Below are 21,486 nucleotides of genomic sequence, written 5' to 3' on the forward strand. Positions count from 1 at the left end.
TGCTCTGTGCCTTCCTCTGTCTGCCAATTGCTAATTTAGTACTTGAATGCTAGCAATAACAACAATTTGTTCAATATTAAAAGCAGTCTTTTGTTCTTTATATACAGAAAGGCTCCTAAGGCCACCAGAGCTGTGGAAGTTCTTGCTGCAATAAACCAGACACAGAACAGAAGAGAGCATACAGCCCCTTGGATAACCCTCACAACCTTGTCAGAGAAGTTTTGGACAGCCCAAGAGCCTTTTCTGGTAACTCTTGTGTGCAGAGAGTGCTGCTGATGCTAACCCTGCCTTATACTCATTTTGCACTGATCCACACTTCAGTAAATACAGATACACAAATAGATGAAGCGGTGAGAGATTTGTTAGACATTTACATGAGATGAAGCATTTCTGTACTGACTGCATCCATGCAGGGGAGACACCTGGTGAAACTGCTGGCTGATTGCTGTATGATCTTTTCTACACCTTTCAGCTGCTCCTGCAGTGTATCAGATAATGTTTCAAGAGATGGCCACCCCCTAGCCACAGCCCCTGCAGCAGGATGTGGTCCTGCAGGCTCACTGCTGTAGCACAGAGCCTCTCTCAGGCTCACAAATATGCTCCACAGCCTCACTGTGCCTAAGGAGCCTAGCCAGGCTGGTGGAGACACTGCAGTCGGGCTGGGAGCACCACCTCTGCCTCCTACTGTAGAGCAAGGTGGCTGTCGGACTGAAGTGTCTCACTGTGACTGGACTAGGGCTGCTAACACAATTTGGAAGGGCAGAAAATGAGGCAAGGTTCCCGATGCTCTGAGCCTATAAAGCATGACCCTGTTAGGAAGTTCCTGGGTAAAGCTGTTCAATCTCTAAATGGATTTTAATAGGAAATGCTCACCTGGGCTCAGTCTGCTAGTTAAACTGCTGTTTGTGTGGCCCCAGATGAGGACAGCATGTGTGATGCTGGGTTTGCAGGCTACAAATATAGCAACTAGTAACAATAAAATCTGATACTGTACTTGAAGCAGCCCTTGGTGACTTGTATGTGCCAACTTGCACTCCTTGGCTTCCCAGGGCTGCATGTGCATGACTCTGCTCCACATGAGTGGGGTAAGCCCTCCCCTGTCCTTTAAAGCTGTGAACTCCTGATGCAACCCTTAAAAATAATATAGGCCTCTCCCTGTAGTGACAAATATCCTGCATGAGCCAGAGCTAAATCTGTCTCTGATGTGTGCCTTTCAGGATACAGCCTGTTCTCTTTCCATTCCATCAGTGCTTGCTTCTGTTCACGCTCTGTGCTAGTGGCTCTGCTGTGACTTACTCCAGGTTAACACCCTGACCCTTGCTTCATTGTTCACGCACCTACAGCTACCAGCCTGTTCAGCTGTGATACTTTTGTGAGAACCACATCTGTGCCCAAGGAGGGTCAGCACTGGAGGACTGCATGCCAAGGACAAACTTGGGTGCTTTGCCAGTTAGGGCTTTCACTGTCACAATGACACAGGGTGCAAATGCCTCTTGCTGAAGCAAGAGGCTGTGCTGTGAGTTTGGGGAATCTGTCCTGTGCTCAACGTCATGCTCTCCCATTTGCTGTTGTCTTACCCTCAGATAGAAATACTATCAGACCCATGGTAACTTCCCCAGCATGGATCTGAGGCAAACGTTTGTATACGCATGCATGCGGAGCTTATCAGTTCTTTAAAGTGCGTGCTGACTAGCCAGTGGGGACAATATCAAGCCTGGCTGGGCTTATCTCCATGTTCCCAAAACTAGCTGGTGGTGTTACTGATCCAGGGACAAGCTGCCCCAAGGGATGGAGAGAGCAGAACTCACTGCATGCCTCTGTGGTGGCAGCTCTGCCTGAAACAGCTGACTGTAAGCTGCAGCACATCTCTGGACATGAAATCACCTGTTTTTTCATGCAATATCCCTCCATAGTTTTGGGTATTACCCAACAGTGCTAAGTAAAACACAATGTACAGCACGGGCTGCCTGCTTCTCAGAACCACTTGGCAGCAGAAATATCAGTGTCTCACTGTTGCATGTTTTGGGTAATTATCGCTATCATTGCAAAGCAATTGTTATACTTTTGCATATTTGTCTGCCTGTCTGCCTTTTACATGTAACTCCAGCTGCTTGTGAACATACAGGGCCCACGCCATAGATAAACATGACCTGTGGAAGACCTAAGCCTGTTAAACTTCTTGTACCCAGCCTCACAAGTTGCTGAAGGATGAGGTTCTAGCCTTAAGGGTCAGTCAGCATCTCCACACTTTGGGCACTGGGACTTTTAGAGACGCAGACAGGCGCGGGTTAAGGCATAAAGCTGCCATGGTTTAAGGCATCACTACTCAGTCACCTGCTGTTCCCATTCCTCTGATAGGGTTTGGCACTCAGAGTTGTACATAATGTTTTCCACTTTGAGGTGCTATTGAACAGGCTAGGGTTTGTCTGCCTCTTCCTTATGAGAATGGCAGTCTTGCCCCAGAGGGGGAAGGACTGGCCTGTACTTGTGGTGACGGCACTGCTGTTACCAGCCCTGCCCTTTCTCAGGAGTTCCATGCCATGGTTCAAAGGCCGGTGCATTAACTTCAAGTGTCAGTCGTAGCCGGACGCATACCTTGTTTTCTGTTTCTCCAGCCAATGTACTTAAGGCACATAGCTTGTGTGCAGATGAAATGGGCTGTAGTTGATCTGTGTCTGAATATATGTCTGAATTCTGCCATATCACTGTCTGACCACGATAAGGTCTGATAAATCAAATTCCACACAGTTTTTCTTTAATACCAGTGTGTCTCAATGAAAAACAGGTTTGAGGCTTAAATGCGCTGGAAAACAGGTTTGAACTAAAATTACGTTAAGCATGACGCTCAACTTGCAAATGCATCAAACCACCATTTGCAAATACGTGAGCTGGTGAACATCAGTCCGTAGGAAAAGCTTACTGATTTTAATAGATGGTGAGCATTCTTTATTTACATATTTTGCAATTGCCTTGTGCTTCTTTGATGAAAGGCTAAGCAGTTAGTCTGTATTGTCACAGGAAACCTGAAGCCCCGAGTCCATAAAGTCAAAAATGAGACACACAGGCTTCAATTGGCATCCAGATGCTGCAGAGCCTGCACTGGAGTCTTCTGCAAACTCTGTAAAACACTTTTACAGAAATGCAGCTCTATTGAGAAAGCAAAAGGTAACAAATATTGTAATTTGAGTAGAAAGTTTGAAGAACACAAATATTCCAGTTCAGCAGTGTATTTTTACATTCTAGATGACAGCATCCTTGGGGATAAAAAAAGTTTTCTTTCACACAGGAACAATGTTTTAACCTTTTCCGGATAAAGGCTTTAAGTCAGTCACCAGCTGTAGCACCACTGGAATAAACAAGTAATGAGGAACAACAGGAGGAATGCCACTGAAACCAACAGAGTGAGAGACTTAGGGAGTGGAAGGTAAAAGAATCAGTTAACATGAAATGGAGAAACACTTCTATAAAAGGCTGTATTCATAATTACACTTCTGGTTTCACACCAAGTTATTCATAGTACAAACTGCAGGATGCAACTCACGCTACTGAATTTCTCTTTTCTCTTGCAAAATCAGTGAGTAAGAGTTTAAAGAAACCACCCTCTGGGAGCAATTTCAAATAATCTTCATTGTTCCTCTGAGCTGTTAATTTAGAGTCAAAAATTGGAGCCTCTATAAATCTTTTATAAAAGTACCTAACTCATTCCCCTTCAAGTCATAATTTGTAGAGTGAAACACCATTTCTCAAGCCTGAGAAATTTCGCTGCCAAGTCTTTTGGTGCCAAGCTCCTTTATACGACTACAAACCCAGTATTCAACCTATACTGGAAGTGTACTTGCAATCAGAAATCCATATAGAGCTGATAACACCTATTTTTATCACTCAGATGGCAATAATTCTAGATTCTTGGTTAATTTATCAGATTCAGCTTGAAGAATTGAAGTTAATCTCCTAAATGATTTAATTAAAATGAAAATAAAATTAACCAACTTTCTGAAATCTCCAGGGTAAAAAATTAGTTGAATGCAATGAGCAAATCAACCGAACCATAGCCTCTGTTGTCTTATCTGGTCTACTTGGTACGACAGCAGAAACTTTCAGCTATCAGATCATGTCAAAATATTTTACTGCCTTTCCATCCCACTGTTTTCTTACATACTGACATCTGTCATTTAACAGGTTTTTACTGTCATCACAGATACTTATTTTTCCAAACAAATCCTTTCTATTCTGTTAAGGTAGTTGCTTGTTAACAATTTGCAGTTCTTTCCTAAGAACCTGTTCTTTCATTATATTTCCTGAAACATTTGCAGACAAACCTGTGAAGTCCTCCGGGGATTTTAGGCACTGAGGTGGTCTAACTGCCCACTGGAGAGGAGTTTTAGGATATCCTAAAATTCCCCTCACATGAGACTCACTCGAAAGCTGAGCTGCCTTCTTTCCAGCTCAGCCATCCTCTGCCAATGCAGTTCATTGCTCAGCTTTAGACTCTGTAACAGTAACTGGAAGCATGGAAGAACACAATAGCCTTGACACATAATGCTGCAGAAACGTGCAAAGGCTGCAAGACAAACACCACAGATTCCTAATACATGATATGCTGCTGTATCCCAGTCCCAGTGCATTTATTTGCTTGGGCGAGCTGGGGAATTGTTCCTTCCCAGAGGGCCAGCCATGGGGCTCCTGCTCCAGCAGTGCCTTTTGGCAGCCCTGTGCTGCTCTGTGTGGGAGCATCAGCAGCCATAGCTGCTATGGAAGGTGAAGAATGATTAGGGAAGGCTGGAGGCAACAGGGCACTGCTGCCAAATCTGCATGGACACCAAAACTGCAAATGTTGTATGTGACTGTAGGCTGTTTGTGTGAACATGACAACAAACACACGTATTTTAGTATCCATTTTAATGCCAGTAGTTATCTGCATACAACTGATCTAAAGAAAGAGCTTCCATGAACTGTAGAGTTCCAGAGCAAAGGGCACAAGACAATTAAGCTCATTAACGCATTCATATTGATGACTCAACCAACAATTATTGATTGCCATTGTTTTCTATCAGTGTACTGCTTCCTGGCAACAAAGCTCTGACTTAATCTGCTCCTTGGTTGACAGGTCAAAGTTGTCTATGGTGCACATCTGGGTGGACTTCTACAGCACAGGGACCACTGATGTGGGTACCACCTTCTGTGGATTGTGCTGCAAATTAAAGCATTAATTTGTGTTTGCCAGCTTGGAGACATCAGGTACCAGCCTCATCACTGGCTACTGCATGCTGTTTGCACTCTTTATTTTCAAACACATTATAGCAAAACTTTCTGACATAGCTAAGACTTCCAATTGTGTAACAGCTATGGGACAACACACTGTTCAACTTCGGTGAACTCAAAAACACATGCACAAAACCCAGCAAGAATTGGTAAGAGTGGTAGGGACAGGTTGAGCCACCTAAGGAAAGCAGATACATTTTGGGGTTTTAAAACATTGAGGTGTAACCTAGAAAACTGAAGCAAATTAAAATTAATGCATGATGGGTGTGTGCATGGAAAAAAAAAAAGGTAGGCAAATTCTACTGTGATGAGTGATACCTACTGCTTGCATGACTCTTGTTTTTCCTTCTTTCCAGCCCATCTGGCACACACTGCTAATTGCTATAAAAATGGAAAGCATTGTTTGCCTTTTGTAAGTACCACGGTACCTGGTATTTTCATCTTCAGAATAATTTGAGGATTAGAGAACTGAGTCAACCACAGCAATTTTTGCCCAGCTCCCCTTTTATTACTGTTTCCTTAATCTTGAGTATGCTCAGTGGACTGTAAATTGTTTTTGCCATGGCATGGATAATCTTAGTTATAGTGCTAGCCTTGTGGGTTCACTGGACTCTTCTTAGCTGTATTAATAAAAGAGATGACTGTTAGAGGTTTCTAAAAGGTCAGTGATGTTCTAGGTTGGTGGTGTGATTCTTTTAACCTATATAAAATTGTTTTTAAAACCTCACTGACCACAGTACGTGGCTGAAGGGAGGGAGCTTGTGAAAGGACCAGCAAAACAGGATGAGCACACTAAACCTCGCAACTAAAATCCATGCTGAGTCATGAACCTGCAAGTACAGCACCTCCCAATTAAATGCTTCACTTCTATAAAAAGCACTATTTCGGTGGTGGTTACAGACTGGCTCTCAAACCCCAACCAAGACCAGAAAGGAAAGCTAAAAAGCAAACACAGTATACTGGGACTGGTGTTCTTGCTAAAAGACTTTCTTGTAAAACTAGTAATGTTTGACTTATCATTGTAACCGTGACCCAAAATCAGGATCAGCTACTGCGTGTACCACACTGAGGAAGAGCAGAGCATGGGCACCTTGGCCTCCTTCAGCAAGGCCATTCCTCTGGAAGCCTGTCAGACTAGGTTTCTGCACCCGTTTTTCTTATCCCCGATTAAAAATCTTGGATTTGTATCTCTCTCAAAATGCTTTTATCTCAAGCTCTTTCACCGCAGCCCTGGCAGCAGTGAACTACTCTGCTTTGATTAATTATTATACTGCAGCCTGGCCTGGTTCCACGGGGTTAGGCAACCTCATGGTCACATCAGACCATGAGGTCCATCCTTGAACCAATGGAAGGAATAATCTTTCCCATGCCTGCTGCAGTGCTGCAACCTTACCCTCCCTGCGGAGCTCCTGGCCTGCCCCGCAAGGTCAAGACTGCACCGGTAAGCCTATCTGACCGGCAGGTGGCCCATGGGCATGTGTGAAATTACCACGGCTGGCTAGTAGGGAGCATGTACCCTCCAACAGATCCTGCATGCCCTGGGTTTTTCTCTTTGAGATACCCCTGCTGCAGCATGCTCACATGCTGTCTTGACCTGCAGTCCCCCAGCTTGGTGAGCTGCTGTGGGATTACGGGCAAAGCCAGCAGGCTGGCTCGTGGGATTGGGGTTACAACACACTGCTGCGAGTGTGCAGGACACCGGGCCCTTCCAGGCCGGTAGGGCAGGAGTATAAACCAGGCAGAGGAGGAGAGCGCTGAAGAACCTTCGAGGAAGCTGGTCCCTGTTCCGGCCGAGGCCGGCGCGGCCCTTCCCCAGCCAGGGGACAACAGAAGACACAGCGCCCCGCTCCCACGCACAACATGGCGGACACGCGCCGCGAGGAGGTATGCCACTCAGCTTCAAACAGCCAATCAGAATCCGAAGCTCCCCGCCGGGGCGGGATTTACCGGCCAGTTGGCGGGCAGCGCCCGTCGTGACCGTCACACCCGGGCGGGCCGCAGCCGGTGGTATCTGTGGGGCCTTGCCAGAACACTCGATAGCTTCACTTACAAATAAGAACTCGGGAGTTGGGGGCCAGGTAGTTGGGCACTATAAGATCCTGGTGCTGTATTTATGCAGCTTGCAGGACTGTAACCCAATGTTCTGTCAGAATAATCCTTTTCAGGCAGCATGTAATATCGCAGTGGAAATGCTTACTACGGTAAAGCTGCCCCGGCCCACTGAAAGTTTTCCGTTCTCAAACACTTACTGGAAATAAACCTTATGCATGGCACAGCTGTCATCAGAAATCAGTGGAGCTACTGTGCAGCCTTACATGATGTAACTCGAACATGCTAGTTTGTAAAAATAATCCATTTCTAGTAAGTAAAACTCAGCATACCAAGTATTGCTCACAGCCCAAGGAGTCCCTGATCCTGTGTGTTGTAGAGTGAGCAGCAAATAAGGGAAAAGCCACCAGAACTGGCCAGCTGTCACCCTGAACAGTGTGTTCTGCGGGCCTGGGGACTCCAACATCCTCAGGTGACATGAGACAAACACGAGGTGATGCAGTGGATGGGGAGGGTGCTTGTTCAGTGTGGGCGGCCGGTGTGGACGCGGTCCGCCATCATGGCCTCAACGGCCGCACACCCGGGCCCTCCTGCCGCCGCTGCAACAGCTGCCGCCCCGCCGGCTCCCACCGCGCCTGGCATCCTTATCGGTGACCGGCTCTACTCGGAAGTGTCGCTCACCATCGATCATTCGCTTATCCCCGAGGAGCGCCTCTCTCCTACTCCCTCGATGCAGGACGGCCTGGACTTGCAGTGTGAGACCGACCTGCGCATCCTGGGGTGCGAGCTCATCCAGGCGGCCGGCATCCTTCTCCGCCTGCCGCAGGTAGGTGTGCGCCCCGCGGCTTTCCCGGGGCAGGAGGGGAGCAAGGGCCGGCGCCGCCATTGTGGTGCGGCGGGAAGGGCGTGTGTGGCGACTGCGCGGGGGGGTGGTGGCGCCAGCTGGTGCCTGACACAAAATGGCGGCGGTTGGGCCCGGTAACTGACTCCTGCGCCTTCTCCGTTTTGCGTTCATAGGTGGCGATGGCGACGGGGCAGGTGCTGTTTCATCGGTTCTTCTATTCCAAGTCCTTCGTCAAGCACAGCTTCGAGGTGAGTGCGGCACAGACTAGCGGGGAAGTGGGGAGGGTGGGGTAAGGGAGAAGGGAAAAAGGAGGGGAGGAAGGAGGAGGAGAGCCCTGGGCCCTGTGCTGAGCGACTAGAGGATTTGGCCAGCCACACGCTGAACAGGCTGCTCTCCTCGAGCTTTCAGGCCACGGTTTTGTTTTTGTTTTTGTTGTTGTTTTTGAAGTTGTGCAGTTCTGCTCTTAATGGGATTAAACATAATTTTCTTATGAAAACTGATTTTATTTTCAGATTGTTGCCATGGCCTGCATCAATCTTGCATCCAAGATAGAAGAGGCACCTCGTCGTATAAGGGACGTGATCAATGTGTTCCATCATTTACGTCAGTTAAGAGCAAAAAGGTAAGATTAGCTTCGTTATGAATATAGCCATCTGTTGTCACTAATGTATGCTGCAATTTTCAGTTTACAGTGTCTTTCCAGGCTAAGTTCAACGACCTAAAACTGAGAAGGGAGTGCTCATTGGCTTCTGTGTAGGCAGTACAGTTCAATGCTGATGTTGTCTACTGTTAGTGTTGTTTACTAGCTAGATCCGCTTTTGTTACTTACACAGCTACAAGGCATGAGCATCGGTTCTAGGTCCGTGGTTGTAGTTTTAGGTCCTTTAGCTAACTGGTTTTTGATGCCTTGTAGTCTTGGGAAGGTAGTATTAGGTATGAGTAACCAGTTAGTGGGTTGCTGTATGTTTTCTAGACTTTTAGCTGTGTTCAGTAGTCTTAATATTTTTCTCTTGTTAGTATGTAGTCATCCGAATGTTGTCATGGTGCCAATAATGTATCAGTTCATGAAAGAGGAAAGCTTAGTTTTTCCTACTCATTACAGCATTGCTTATTAAAAAAGGAGTTTTTGGAAAGTATTAGGAAAGAAAAAAAAGGTATGGTTTGGCCTACAGTTTTTGCAGCTTTTAATGCTACTATGTCAACAGCTAGTGTGTAATTGAGTTACGGAAGTTGAAGGCATCTTTAATTGCAAAAAGTAAGATTGTGGATTTTTTTTATGGTACTGAGTGCTTGTGTCAGTGGAGTGTAAGCTTACCTGATCGGTGTGCAGATCTGGATAATTGCCTGCTGAATTGTTAGAGCTGGTCTCAGTTGTGAGTGCCTAATACTGCTTTTTTGTGTGTGTAAAGCGACGTGTTTTCATGTATGAAGCAAGTTAACATGACATATTGGCAGGAACAAGGAATGGTTAAGGCAAGGAGTTTCCTAAGTTGCTATTGAACCTGTCATGCAGCAGTATTAGAGTGTGCGATTGGAGACATCAGCTGTAATGAAGTAGCTTTCCTTTTTATGGTTGGCTGCTTAAAGCATAAGGTAATCCATGATTACACAGAGGATTTTGTTTTTAGCTATATTCTTAAATTCACTTTTATTTTTCAGCTCTGAATCACCAGGTTACAGCAGGAATGTAAACTTTAGTGTTGTGTAACCATTTCTGAGGAGCAGAGTAGAAATGTGTTAGGGAAGCCAGCTTTTTCTTGGTGTCTTTATCCTGGTTATGCTTCTGTTGAATCTAAAACTTTGCCTTGTGCTTGTTTTCCTAGTTAGTTTTAGATTAAAACAAGAATGATTTGGTGTTACGCTTTGGCATTTAGCTTTGTTCTCTCTTTTTATTTAAAGTTGTTATCCCTGATGGCCCTGTGAGAATTACGTGAAGTTATGCTGAATGTGAATTTGGTGGTATTGTTACTGCAGTTATAAGAGAGTCTGGTTATTATTGAATTATTGAAGCTGGTTCAGTGGTTTGTAACATTTTGGCCTTGATCCAGGCAGTTAAGGTTAATTAATCATATGCAGTGCTTTTCTTTGCAGTGAGAATACCAATTAGTTGTTTCTTGGTGGTGTGTGAAGGATCAGTGGAACTGAACTTAACCTGTGAACTTGAATCTTTCCAGCTAGCCTGTTCCAAATCAGAATGTCACTTGTGCATGTTACATGGTGTCTAAAATGCATCATGTCAAGAGAAATCGTGCACTTCTACCCATTATTTTCTGGAGAAATGGGTATTGCTCTGAGATTCTGAGTGAATCTGCATGAAATCAATCTTAAAAATGTTAAAGTCTGACATTCAGACTTGCTTTTTCTTTTAAACAGGATGTAAACATTTTTCTGTACTTTTTACAAGATTGCAGTTATATAATTTGTACACGTTATTAACTTCAACTCTTTTTTCCCTTGCAACCGACTATACAGCGACCAGCTACATTTACCAAAGCCTGGGTGATGTGGAGTGGTACATAAAGATGAAGCTGTCGTCATGGCAACAGTGAGTGAAGTATCGAAAATCCCCAAGGAGAAGCCAGTGCTCTGAGAATAGGTCACTGGAATCGGGGGACAAACAGGTTGGCCGCTGGTGAACCATTTGGAAGAACTCCTGTATCTTGTTATAAGCTTTTTTCTTTGCTGTCCAGGTTTTTAGAATACTAGCTTAATTTTTTTTTTTTATTTGAAGCTAACACTTAGGCTCTAGCTAGTTTCTCACACACAACCCAGAACTGAAACTATCAGTTAGGCTGCTGTACTTTTCTTTTCACTTGTAGTCTAGCTTCTCTGTTAACTGAAGCTCTTAACCTGCACATGAAGTCTGAGTAGTTTGAGTAGGCTTGTTTTCTCTCTTACAGTTTTGGGTTCTGAGTTCTACTTTCTGGCTCTGTATAATTGCAGTTTGAATTCATGCCTTCACATGGATAGAGAAGACTTGAATTTGTAAAGCCATTTTTATATAAATTGCAATGTAAGCAGTCCCTTACATGTATGTGTTTGCAGAATTGGGAATGGCATTGGAATTGTCTTTCTGTAAGACCTGTAGTGAACTGAGTTACTGCTAGGTGGTATTTCTAATGCTGAGAAGTAAGAAAAAGCTTAAAAAGTGTTTTGGACAAACATATTTCCTTCTGGATCTTTCACGAGCATATGTCATACAGTATTGCATGTAAAAATATTTTTTGTGCATGGAGAAAAGCTCGTATTATGAAAATCCTGCTTTTTAAACAATTGTGTCCTGAAACATCTGTGTTCTGAACGAAGTGCAACTGTTGTTTGACATGTAGAATGTAGTTTGAAGTTGATTTCATTTAACTTAAATGTGCCTTAAAGCTGTAGAAAGTCCCTGTGAGACTGGAACCAAATATGACTCCTGTCATTGTGTAATCTCACAAATGTTGGTTTGAGATGCTCAGTCAGCTGTTCTTCTGTTGCAGCAAACAGATTCATGCAGTTGGGTTGGAAGTAGCCTGTGTTAATCATACACACTACTTAATGGTCTTCAAATTGTTCTATAAATCTGCAGTGCTTGTATTTACAATGTTGGAGACAAATATAGAACTTGGTTTCTTCTGTGTTACTGGCTGGCGTAAGAGAGGATCTGGTCTTTGAAATGAGATGCTGCTGTTACACTGTACTTGTCAGAAGTACTCTGCATTATGAGCAAAACTACATGCAAGGCACATTTCCTCTAAAGCATTAGGCATTCCAAAGACACCAAATCTTAATATTACATCAAATGAAGCTGTAGCTTCAGAACTTAGGTCTCCTTTGTCAGGTATGTGTAATTGGTTTATTGTTGCAAACACATTATAATGTGTGTTAATCTTTTGAGTTGTTAAACAATCTCTAAATCCCAATGAAGTTTGCAACTTCAGGTGTTAGACTGACTGGCTCTGTGAGCTCTCTGTTCGAAAGTCTTGCCTGGAGCTTTAGTGCTGATCTGTAAGAACAGATTCAAAGCAAGAATATATACCACTACTTGGCTGCAAAGGGCTTGAAGCTTGTATCTTATATATAATCTTAAAAATTATTTTTCTCTGCTTTGCTACTTAGACCTAACATGATTGCTACTTGGACTGAGAACAAAGTGCAGCAAATGCAGTAGCAAAGTTCCTCTTTTTTTCTCAATATAAAATTAAGTTTTCCAATGGGAAATCTCTGAAACTTCCAACTTCTAAATGATTACGTGTGCCACCACTTTGGGAGTTTATGGCAAAAGTACTCGGTAAATCTTAATACAGTGGGGAGCCTGATTTTGCTGGTAATGAGGAGCAAAATAAAGTCTTCTGCAGATTTTTATTTTTGTGTAAGTTGATAAAAAGCTGCATTTGTTTGAAATACTGTCTATATAAACTAGTGATTTTCATGGCTTCCTTACGTCTGTAGATACTTAGAACTTGTGTGTCGTAAGTGACCAGCTAACATGGGACAACAGAGTAAAGCACACTTCTGAGTGTCATTCTTTCTTACTGCTTTGCTGTTGAACATGTCTAACCAAAGTTATGAACTGTTTGTGCAGTAAGGCTCAGTCTTTTCTGTTGCTCTTCAAGCTACCTGTGTTTTCATAATACTGACTTTCTTACATAGATTTCAGAGAATGTAAAGACACATGGAAGATACTCTGTCAGGTTATTGGATGATCCTGTGCAGTCATGTTGTCCCAGTGGTGTTGTTTTTTGGGGTTTGGTTTGTTGGTTTGGTTTTTTTCAAGACTGGAAGCCATAGCTGCCCTGTTTCATCCAAGATTTGTTGCCTTTGGTGAAGTGTTATGTTAGCAGGATAAGCTGAGCCTGGATACATAAACTTGCTCTGGATGATCCCTTGCAGATCCTGTTAATGCCAGTGGTCTCTTGGTAAAATTGTGTAAAGCAACATTGGAAGAAATGTTACTATAAAACCCAGTTAGTTGAAATCAATTGGAAGTGAATCAGAAGAACTCCAGCTTGGCTCTTCTAGTCTCCCGCTCTAGAGCTCTTGTGTTCAAACAGCACTTGTAGTGCTGGAGTGATAAGGTAAAATTAAAACTTGGTTGAGAGGCTACCATAAAGAAGCTTTAAAGATTACTCTTTGCCAGTTTATGGAAAAGATCTGCAGAAGCAAACAAACAAAAACCCCTGTATTCTGAGTGGGTTATACTTAGAGTAGCTGAAATCACAAACTTTGCAAGCTTAGCCTGATGAGCGAGAGTAACACTTAACCAAATAAGTTTTTTTCATGTAATTTAGAAAAACACTTTGGTTGGTTTTGGTTTTGTTTTGTTTTTTTTTTAGGAGACAGGAGCAGTGAGGCTTGTACTTGAATGGTAGGTTCTTCCTGGCACCAAGAAAATTCAGTAGTTCACATCAGACCCCTTGGGAAGAGGAGAGGGAGCTCACATTTCAGGTGCATGGCTATAAAACATGATGCTTTTGTTAGTGAAGTGACTAGCTTGTTATCCTTTGGCCAGTGGTAATGAGCATCCTTCCAGGTGACTGCAGGAGCCAGCATGAATTGTGGATTATTGAAGTTGGGAAGCTGTCTACCTAGGCTTGTAATAAAATGGACCCTTTCTTCCTGGGGTGGAAACCTAGGGGGCTTTGAGTGAGCTTTTTTATACTATGTGTGACCTAGCACAGGAGAGAAGTGTGATCCACTTGTGGAACTTATATTGATTCAAAAAAGACAAGTTAGTAGTGAAACACTGTGTCTGATAAAACAGATACACTGTGCTGTTTTTTTCTTAATCCATTTTGAATTTTTTTTTCCTTTTGAAGGTAATGTGAAATAAATTTGTCACCAGTGCTTGGGGTGTACTAGGTTTATCATGTAAACAAACTGTGGTTTATTAGTGTGTAACTAGTCACAAAAACATTCTTCTGCATTGGAAAATGTGTGGAATGTGAGGCATATTACAAATAGAGGGAAAAGCCAGTTTGACTCTAGGAGGAAGTGGATTAAAATGCACAGTGTGGAATGTTGAAAGGTCAAGTCTAAGCATGGACAAGGAAAAGAATACAGCATGGAGTGTGACACTTGTGTGTAAAGCATAGAATGGTTAAAATTTAAAAAAAAGGCTTTGAAGAGTTCAGGTGTTGATCTGGAAGGAAATGGGACTTAATAGTGCTACACTTTGAAATCTTTGTGAAATGAGCTCTTGGTTTGCAAAAGCAAGTAGCACAAGTGACATACCTACTGGTTAAGGGGTGCAGCATTCAGAGTCACAGGCAGATCTGCCACCATTTCAGAGGTTAAATTCCTTTCTTTACTAGGCTTCTTGTAGATCACAGAAGCAGGGCTATCTTCTCAGGAGATAGGAATAATCATCCAGTGTGTAGGGAACTGCAGTTTATAAGGCACAAGCTTGCTACTTTTAATGTCAGAAAAACAACCCAACTTGTTCTAGCTTTTGCTTCAAAGTGCTACCTAGCAAAGGTAGTTGTATCACACTCCTTTTTCACCTCTGTCATGAAGTGCAAAGGCTCTTTGAGATCTTCACTGTAAAGTTGACTTTGTTCCAACAGCTGGACCAGAACAGTTGGCATACACAATAGCCGAAGATTTTTTTTTTTTTTTTTTTATTCTTTGGCCATCTAATCTGTAGGTACTCAAAAGCAGGATCTAAACTTGGACAGCACAAGATTAATGCTTAAACTTGCTTGCAGGAGTTGAAAACAGGTTTCTGTTGCCATTAGTTGGTTGGAAGGGAAAACAGAGATGACACTGGTTTTGGATATGCAAAACAGTTTTGATTTTATTTCTTGCAAACTATAGGACTCCAAGCCCCCTGATACTTGATCAGAACTACATAAACACCAAAAATCAAGTAATCAAAGCAGAAAGAAGGGTACTGAAGGAGTTGGGATTTTGTGTTCATGTCAAGCATCCACATAAGGTGAGTTCTCAAAAATAATATAATTTTAAATATTTTTCTACTTTGATGGTCTCATTGCGAGCTGTGGAGCAAGAAATGCAGGTGTAAAAAAAATGACCTGATTTCTTCTCTTTATTTCTTAGTAGTTACGTTGAATGCTTATGCAAGAGTGCTTGGGCAAATAGTCATTGGCTTTGGTAGAATTTGTTTCCTTGGGAAATGTTGAAGGTGGCTAGTTTTGAAAATCATAAAAAAGTAGTAAGATTAAGAATTGCATGGACATGATTGGATGACATATGAGATTACAGTGTACTTCGAAAAGGAGGAGACACAGTTGTTTTGGAATACTGTTTGATTATGCTGTTGCTTTATATACTAAAACTGAGTTTTGGGTTCTTTTTTTTTCTTCCCCTTATTCCTCAGATCATTGTTATGTATTTACAAGTCTTAGAATGTGAGCGTAACCAAACCCTGGTACAGACAGCCTGGTAAGTTACTTTCCATTCTTTTCCCAGCCAGGAAAATAGTAGCAGAAAAAACAAGCCTGATGATCCATATCCAAAGCAATGATATGTAAGTTATTACACAAATCTATGCTTTTAAAATATTTTAGTGCTTGTTTCTGCTTACTATTTTCATGGCTTGATTACAACATCATAATGGAGAACTCAATTTAACTTTGTTCTTTTTTCTACTCTTTAATTAAAGGGTAGTCCATGATGGTAAGTCATAGAGCTCTGTCCTCTGCACCTCAGCCCATGACCTGGGGATGGCCTGTTTGGCTGCCCTTCTCTCCAGCCAACCCAGTGCAAGCTCTCATCCGAGATTCACTGAAGTGGTCCATATCCATCGGGCAGCATCTTCTAGTTCTGTCTGGGTGTCAAAAGGATTTGTATATTTGTTTCTAGAAGTAACTTTTAAAAATGTTTCTAAATGTTTTTATTGCCTAGCTACTGTATGCTGTAGTGTATTTAAAGGACATATCGGGTAGAATTCTGCCAGCGTTTAGTTGATTTAGCATTTGGCTAAACTTGAGTTAAAAAAGAAAATTGCAGTGCATGCAGCATGTTTACTTAGAAGCCATGCTGGGCATGGTTTTCTGTAGAGTCAGTACTTACTGACTGCTGTTCCTTTCTTTCCTGTAGCACAGTAATTTAGAAACTGATGGAGGTCTTTGCTGTTTAAATGTCTCTCTTGGCATGTATTGCTTGGTAGTGCCACCATGGTGAAAGAACAGTAGCTTAGTGAAGTGGGAAACCCATTACTAACTTGCAGGCTTTTTTTCCAACACTCAGGGAGCAAATTGGATGCTTTTCTCTGGATGAAGTTAATGTGACTTGAGGCACTTGTAGGATTGAAATGCAATGTTTTATGAACTTTATAGGTTGCATCTAGCCTTTGGAAAATGGTAGGTTAAAAATATGCCGTGCTTTCGTGCTTGCATTTGAATTTTAAACATACTGATTTTTAAATACAAGAACATTGATGTTGAAAGCAAACAGCTGGACAGATGAAAAGTACTGTATTAGATTGTTAATTCGGTGGACACTTCACAGCGTAACCTACCTAGGAAGTAGCCATGACATACTATTACTTGCATTGGGGTTTCAAAACAATGGCAGTGGTGCACAATTTGTTACAGAAGTAACAAATGTAAGCATCAAATACAATAGTTCAAAAGAAACCAAGTAACAGAAAAAATAATAAAGTCAATTGAGTCTCCAGTATTGATATCCTTGTTATCCTCTAAATGAAAAGATACAAACTGGAGATCCAACTTTCATAATTATTTTGTTTTGTTTTGTTGTAGGAATTACATGAATGACAGCCTTCGAACAAATGTGTTTGTTCGCTTTCAGCCAGAGACTATAGCATGTGCTTGTATTTATCTTGCTGCTAGAGCTCTGCAGGTGAGTCTTCACCTGTCTTTAGTTAGCATTGCCTTTGATTGCAAGTAACCTCGTTTCAGGAAAATTCATGAAAATACTGAAAACAAAAGCATGGTCTGTAATCTCTATTGTTAAGGTTTTGGTTGTGTTATTTCCAGATTCCACTACCTACCCGTCCTCACTGGTTCTTGCTCTTTGGCACCACAGAAGAGGAGATTCAGGAGATATGCTTAACAACTCTTAAGCTCTATACCAGAAAGAAGGTAACTTCAAGATGTTTGGTTTTCCTATTGAATAATCAGTGCAGCTTGGGCTTGTCTCATGGCTGTCAAAGCATGTTGGAAAGGCTGCTCCTGTAAGGGGAGTATTAGAACAAATTATGGTAGTCACATTACTGGACATATGATTAAAAGATAATTGAGTATTTTTCACAAATGAGATGGAAATATGACTTGTATTAGTTCAGCTTCTTACCACATTGTTACTTCAACAGCCCAATTATGAATTTCTGGATAAAGAAGTAGAAAAGAGAAAAATGGCGCTACAGGAAGCTAAACTAAAGGCAAAAGGTTTAAATCCAGATGGAACTCCAGCACTGTCAACACTGGGTGGCTTTTCTCCTGCGTCAAAACCATGTAAGTATATGTTTTCAACAGAAACTTGCGTAATACTATTTGGTAGGTCTTCTAAATATGCATCACAGGGTGTTCAGGGGAGAGGGGGAGGAAGGCTTGCTTCTTGAGCTGTCAAAACAATTCATGTGTTCTCACACAACAAATTATAAAACTGTTTCAGTACCTTGAAACAGCAGATAGGAGGGGAAAGGGATGTTATACTCCATTCCTCCATGGATGGGAGAGGGATATATTAATAAGCACCCTTAAGATAATTATGAAGATGTCCAGACTCAGGAGTATATTATATATTACTGTGTTGTGAAGAGACCTTCTAGATTTAATCTGTGAGGAGGGATGTCACAATAGGCTTTCTGGTTCCTTTTGCAGCATCTGTCTCTGCAAATTGCTTTCTCTGCCTTTTTTAATGTACTTGTTTAGTGTTTTAAGTGCAGTGAAAGAAGACAGCTTGTCAGGAAATAGAAAAGGGAAAGTCATGGTGCCATCTTGGTATTAGCGGGAACATGTTGTTGCAGTGTGTATCTTGAACCAGCCAATAAGTCTCAGCTCTGTTGATAAAGAACAGTTTTGCCTTGGTGCTTTTACCTCTTAAAATCCTATTGCTCTGTAAACCACCTATGAAATTTGAAGGCTGCTGTGAGCACTGGTCCAGTGATGGTGTGTAAAGTAGAAGGCACAGGCTCTTGTTTGTTTATATGGCCTTTTCAGGAGCTTATTCTGAATGTATTCTGAGAAAAAGTAGTATTTGTAGCAGTTACTTCTCCTTAAGAACAGTACACCTGAGTTTCCAGAGATCTTTAAGCTGGGAAGTACAGATTTCTCACTAGACAGTGAGAGCTTCTTATTTCTATGAAAAGGGGGCCTAGGTTAGAAAAGGTAGAATGAAAGCAGGACCTATGGTGGGATTCTAGAAGGCTTCTTGGTAGCTGACAAAGTGAGGGAAAGCTGGCAGAATTCCGCGTTTCTGTAGTTCTGTATTAAACCTCCAGTCCCTACTGAGTGAGGAAGCTGTGGTTTAAGTCCTGATGCTGCACCTCTGTCGTGCTGTCAGCAAGTATCAGTCTTGCATAGTAGCCCTTCCATTGCAAGGTTAGTCCATCTCCGGGCTTCATCAGCTGTCTGTAGAGACAGATTTACTTCTAAACCAGATAAGCTTTCTGTTTATTATATTTGTTTGACTACTATAAAAATGAAATCTGTAGTTTTGCTGTTCAGTCTAAATTCTTCCTATAGTATTGGGAATTAAGTGCCAAGATTAACAATTTCTGTATCTGTGGGCTGTAAGGACAGCTCTTCTTTGTACTACTCAGGCCCTGGTGGATGAAATCTCAGATGGGCCTGACTGCTTGGCTTGAAGATCAGTGTTCTTCCTCTCCCCACCCTCTGGCAGTTGGCTTTAAATGATGATTCTCCCTGCAAGTGCTGTATTCCAGTGTTCTCTTCAATGATGTGCTACAAATGGAAAAATGAAGTGAAATAGTGGCTCTTGTGTTCATATTTACGTTTTGTGCAAATATTGGTAAAGTCGTGTAAAGGATACGATTTGTTTATGACAAAGTCTGTGAAACAAGTACCTAATTTTGAACTTAAATTCCTTAGCTTCCCCAAGAGAAGAAAAAGCTCAAGACAAGAGTCCAGTATCTCTCAATACCAAAACCCTTAAAAAAGATCCAGAAGAGAGGCAGCAAGCTTCAAAGAGCCCTTACAATGGGTAGGTAAAAATCTCTTCCTGATTAAAAGAATACTTCTGTAAAAACTGGTTCTTCAACTGAAGTACAGTTGAAGTTGAAATAGCTCTACTTCTGAGCTATTTAATGGAAGCAATGAGTACCTCAGCAATGTAACCCTATTTAATTCCCTCCACCTCAAGCTTGAGAAAAGAAAGCAAGAGAAGTAGAAGCAGCAGAAGCGCCAGTCGATCTCGGTCAAGAACAAAGTCACGGTCTCGATCTCACACTCCTAGGCGGCAGTGAGTAGTAGTGCATTTTTGTTTGGTTGGTTGGGGTTGCAGGGAAGGGGTAGGGGGTTTGGGAGTTGGTGTCCTTTTTTTGTCATGTTTAGTTCTCTGGGACATCTCGGCAGGGCTCTTCACTTCCAAGAGGTAGGATCACTCCAGGTAGCTTGTAGATGCCTGGCACAAGTTCCTGAGTGCTGGCCAGCAAAAGTTGGGAGACTTGGGTTGGGCTTTTTAGGCTCTTGATTCTTAACATGGAACAGTTTCGTTGGTAGCTGTGCTGTTAATAGTTCAAGCTGTAAAAGCTTTGCTGTAAAATGGAAGCTTCAGGCTGTGCAAACTGCACATGAGTCTGTGGTGGAGTGAAGGTAAGGTAGTTTTACCCTGTTTTATGATCTTCACAAGGAATTTGTTATAAATTAAAACAAGTTTCTTGGAACTTGGTCCACCTTGAAGTAGTGAGAAGTGCCATAGGAGACAGTTTCATGTCTCACAGCTTTCTTCCAAATGAACCAGAGAACATGACTTCCGTCGGTGCTGCAAGATGTACTGTCTGGGCTCTTCAGTGCACTGCCTGTTTTCTGTGACTGGGGAAAGGGCAGAGTTCTGCAGTGTGATGCAGCAGTAGCTACTAGCTTTATGTAGGTACTTTTAAAGAATCTTGAGGCTGACTTCCAAACTGGAAGCTGCCAGCTTGTATCTTGAGCTGTTCCCCTAAGTATTGCTGACTGCCAGATCACTGAAGGAAAAAGGCAATAACCAGGTTCCAGTCTGGCACTGAGGGAAAATTCTTGACAAGGAGGAACGGTTGTGAAAGGTGATGCATTCTGGGTTTGGGTTTGGCTTAGGGTCTTTTGTTTTCAAAGGAACTTGATTCAAAGGCATGTTCTGAGGTGCTCACTGTCATTCATCACTTCATGATTATATTTCTCCCTGTGGGAGAAAGTAATTCTCTTCTGTGTGGAAGGCACGTTTTAACTTTGAGTGCTTTTCTCTAAGCTACAATAACAGGCGGAGCCTGTCTGGGACATACAGCTCAAGATCGAGAAGCAGGTCCCGCAGCCACAGCGGCAGCCCTCGCCGACACCACAATCACGGCTCACCGCACCTGAAGACCACCAAACACAGCAGGGAGGAGCTGAAGAGTGCAAATAGACACGGTCACAAAAGGAAAAAGTCCCGTTCGCGTTCACAGAGCAAATCCAGGGATCATTCTGACACTGCCAAGAAGCACCGGCATGAGCGGGGACACCACAGAGAGCGGCGTGAGAGATCCCGCTCCTTTGAGAGGTCCCACAAGGGCAAACACCACAGTGGCGGCCGGTCAGGACACAGCAGGCATAGGCGCTGAAGTTAGCCCCTGCACCCTCTCCTAGCTAGGCCTGTATATAATAACATAGCAGTGGACTCTGTGAGAGCAAAGGAACTGATTAGCATTTGATTAATTTAAACCCAATATCTAATTTTCTAAAACATGTAGAAGGCTCTTTTTTGGGAAAGAAACTTACCAACTTTTGCACATTAAAACCTTAGCAGTATCAAATTGGTGGAAAACAAGGATCAAGTTAAATTGTATGTACTAGAGTTGTGTATTGTTTATTGATATGAGAACTGGAGAATGGATCTGTAAAAAACATACCTTATTTTTATACAAGTCAATTGCAGACACTTATATTTAAGTATAGTTATTTGTTTAAATGATGGTGGATACTTTCTTACACTGGTTTTAGTCTGCATGTGTTAAAAGATTTTTACAAGAAATAAAATATAAAGCTTTTTTTGTACTGCCTGTTAGACATCAAATACATTGACACTAAATTCTCTTTAACTGTCATCACTTGGACCATTGTGCATGAATTGGGCATTTGGGGGGTTGATGGGCTTTCATTGCAAGTGAAAGACTTGAAAAGCTCTAGAAAATTGTGTTCTTCCCTGGGGAGGCGTTGGGAAGCCAAGTC

At 42.4% G+C, this 21,486-nt stretch overlaps 1 protein-coding gene across 1 annotated transcript; it reads left to right on the forward strand.

Annotated features, from left to right (window-relative positions):
* Nucleotides 1-7,842: 7,842 nt before the first annotated feature.
* Nucleotides 7,843-20,946, forward strand: CCNL1 (cyclin L1). The gene is made up of 11 exons (XM_057421712.1): nucleotides 7,843-8,137; nucleotides 8,329-8,403; nucleotides 8,668-8,777; nucleotides 14,951-15,071; nucleotides 15,474-15,538; nucleotides 16,861-16,960; nucleotides 17,098-17,202; nucleotides 17,433-17,574; nucleotides 19,174-19,285; nucleotides 19,445-19,543; nucleotides 20,528-20,946. The coding sequence occupies exons 1-11, from the start codon at nucleotides 7,871-7,873 to the stop codon at nucleotides 20,877-20,879; spliced, it is 1,548 nt and encodes a 515-aa protein (XP_057277695.1). The 5' UTR covers nucleotides 7,843-7,870; the 3' UTR covers nucleotides 20,880-20,946.
* The last annotated feature ends 540 nt before the right edge of the window (nucleotides 20,947-21,486 follow it).

The sequence above is a fragment of the Pezoporus wallicus genome, unplaced genomic scaffold, assembly GCF_028554395.1.
Source record: "Pezoporus wallicus isolate ANWC-B61680 ecotype Strahan unplaced genomic scaffold, APGP_CSIRO_Pwel_v1 scaffold_7402, whole genome shotgun sequence".
In the NCBI taxonomy this organism is placed as follows: domain Eukaryota; kingdom Metazoa; phylum Chordata; class Aves; order Psittaciformes; family Psittacidae; genus Pezoporus; species Pezoporus wallicus.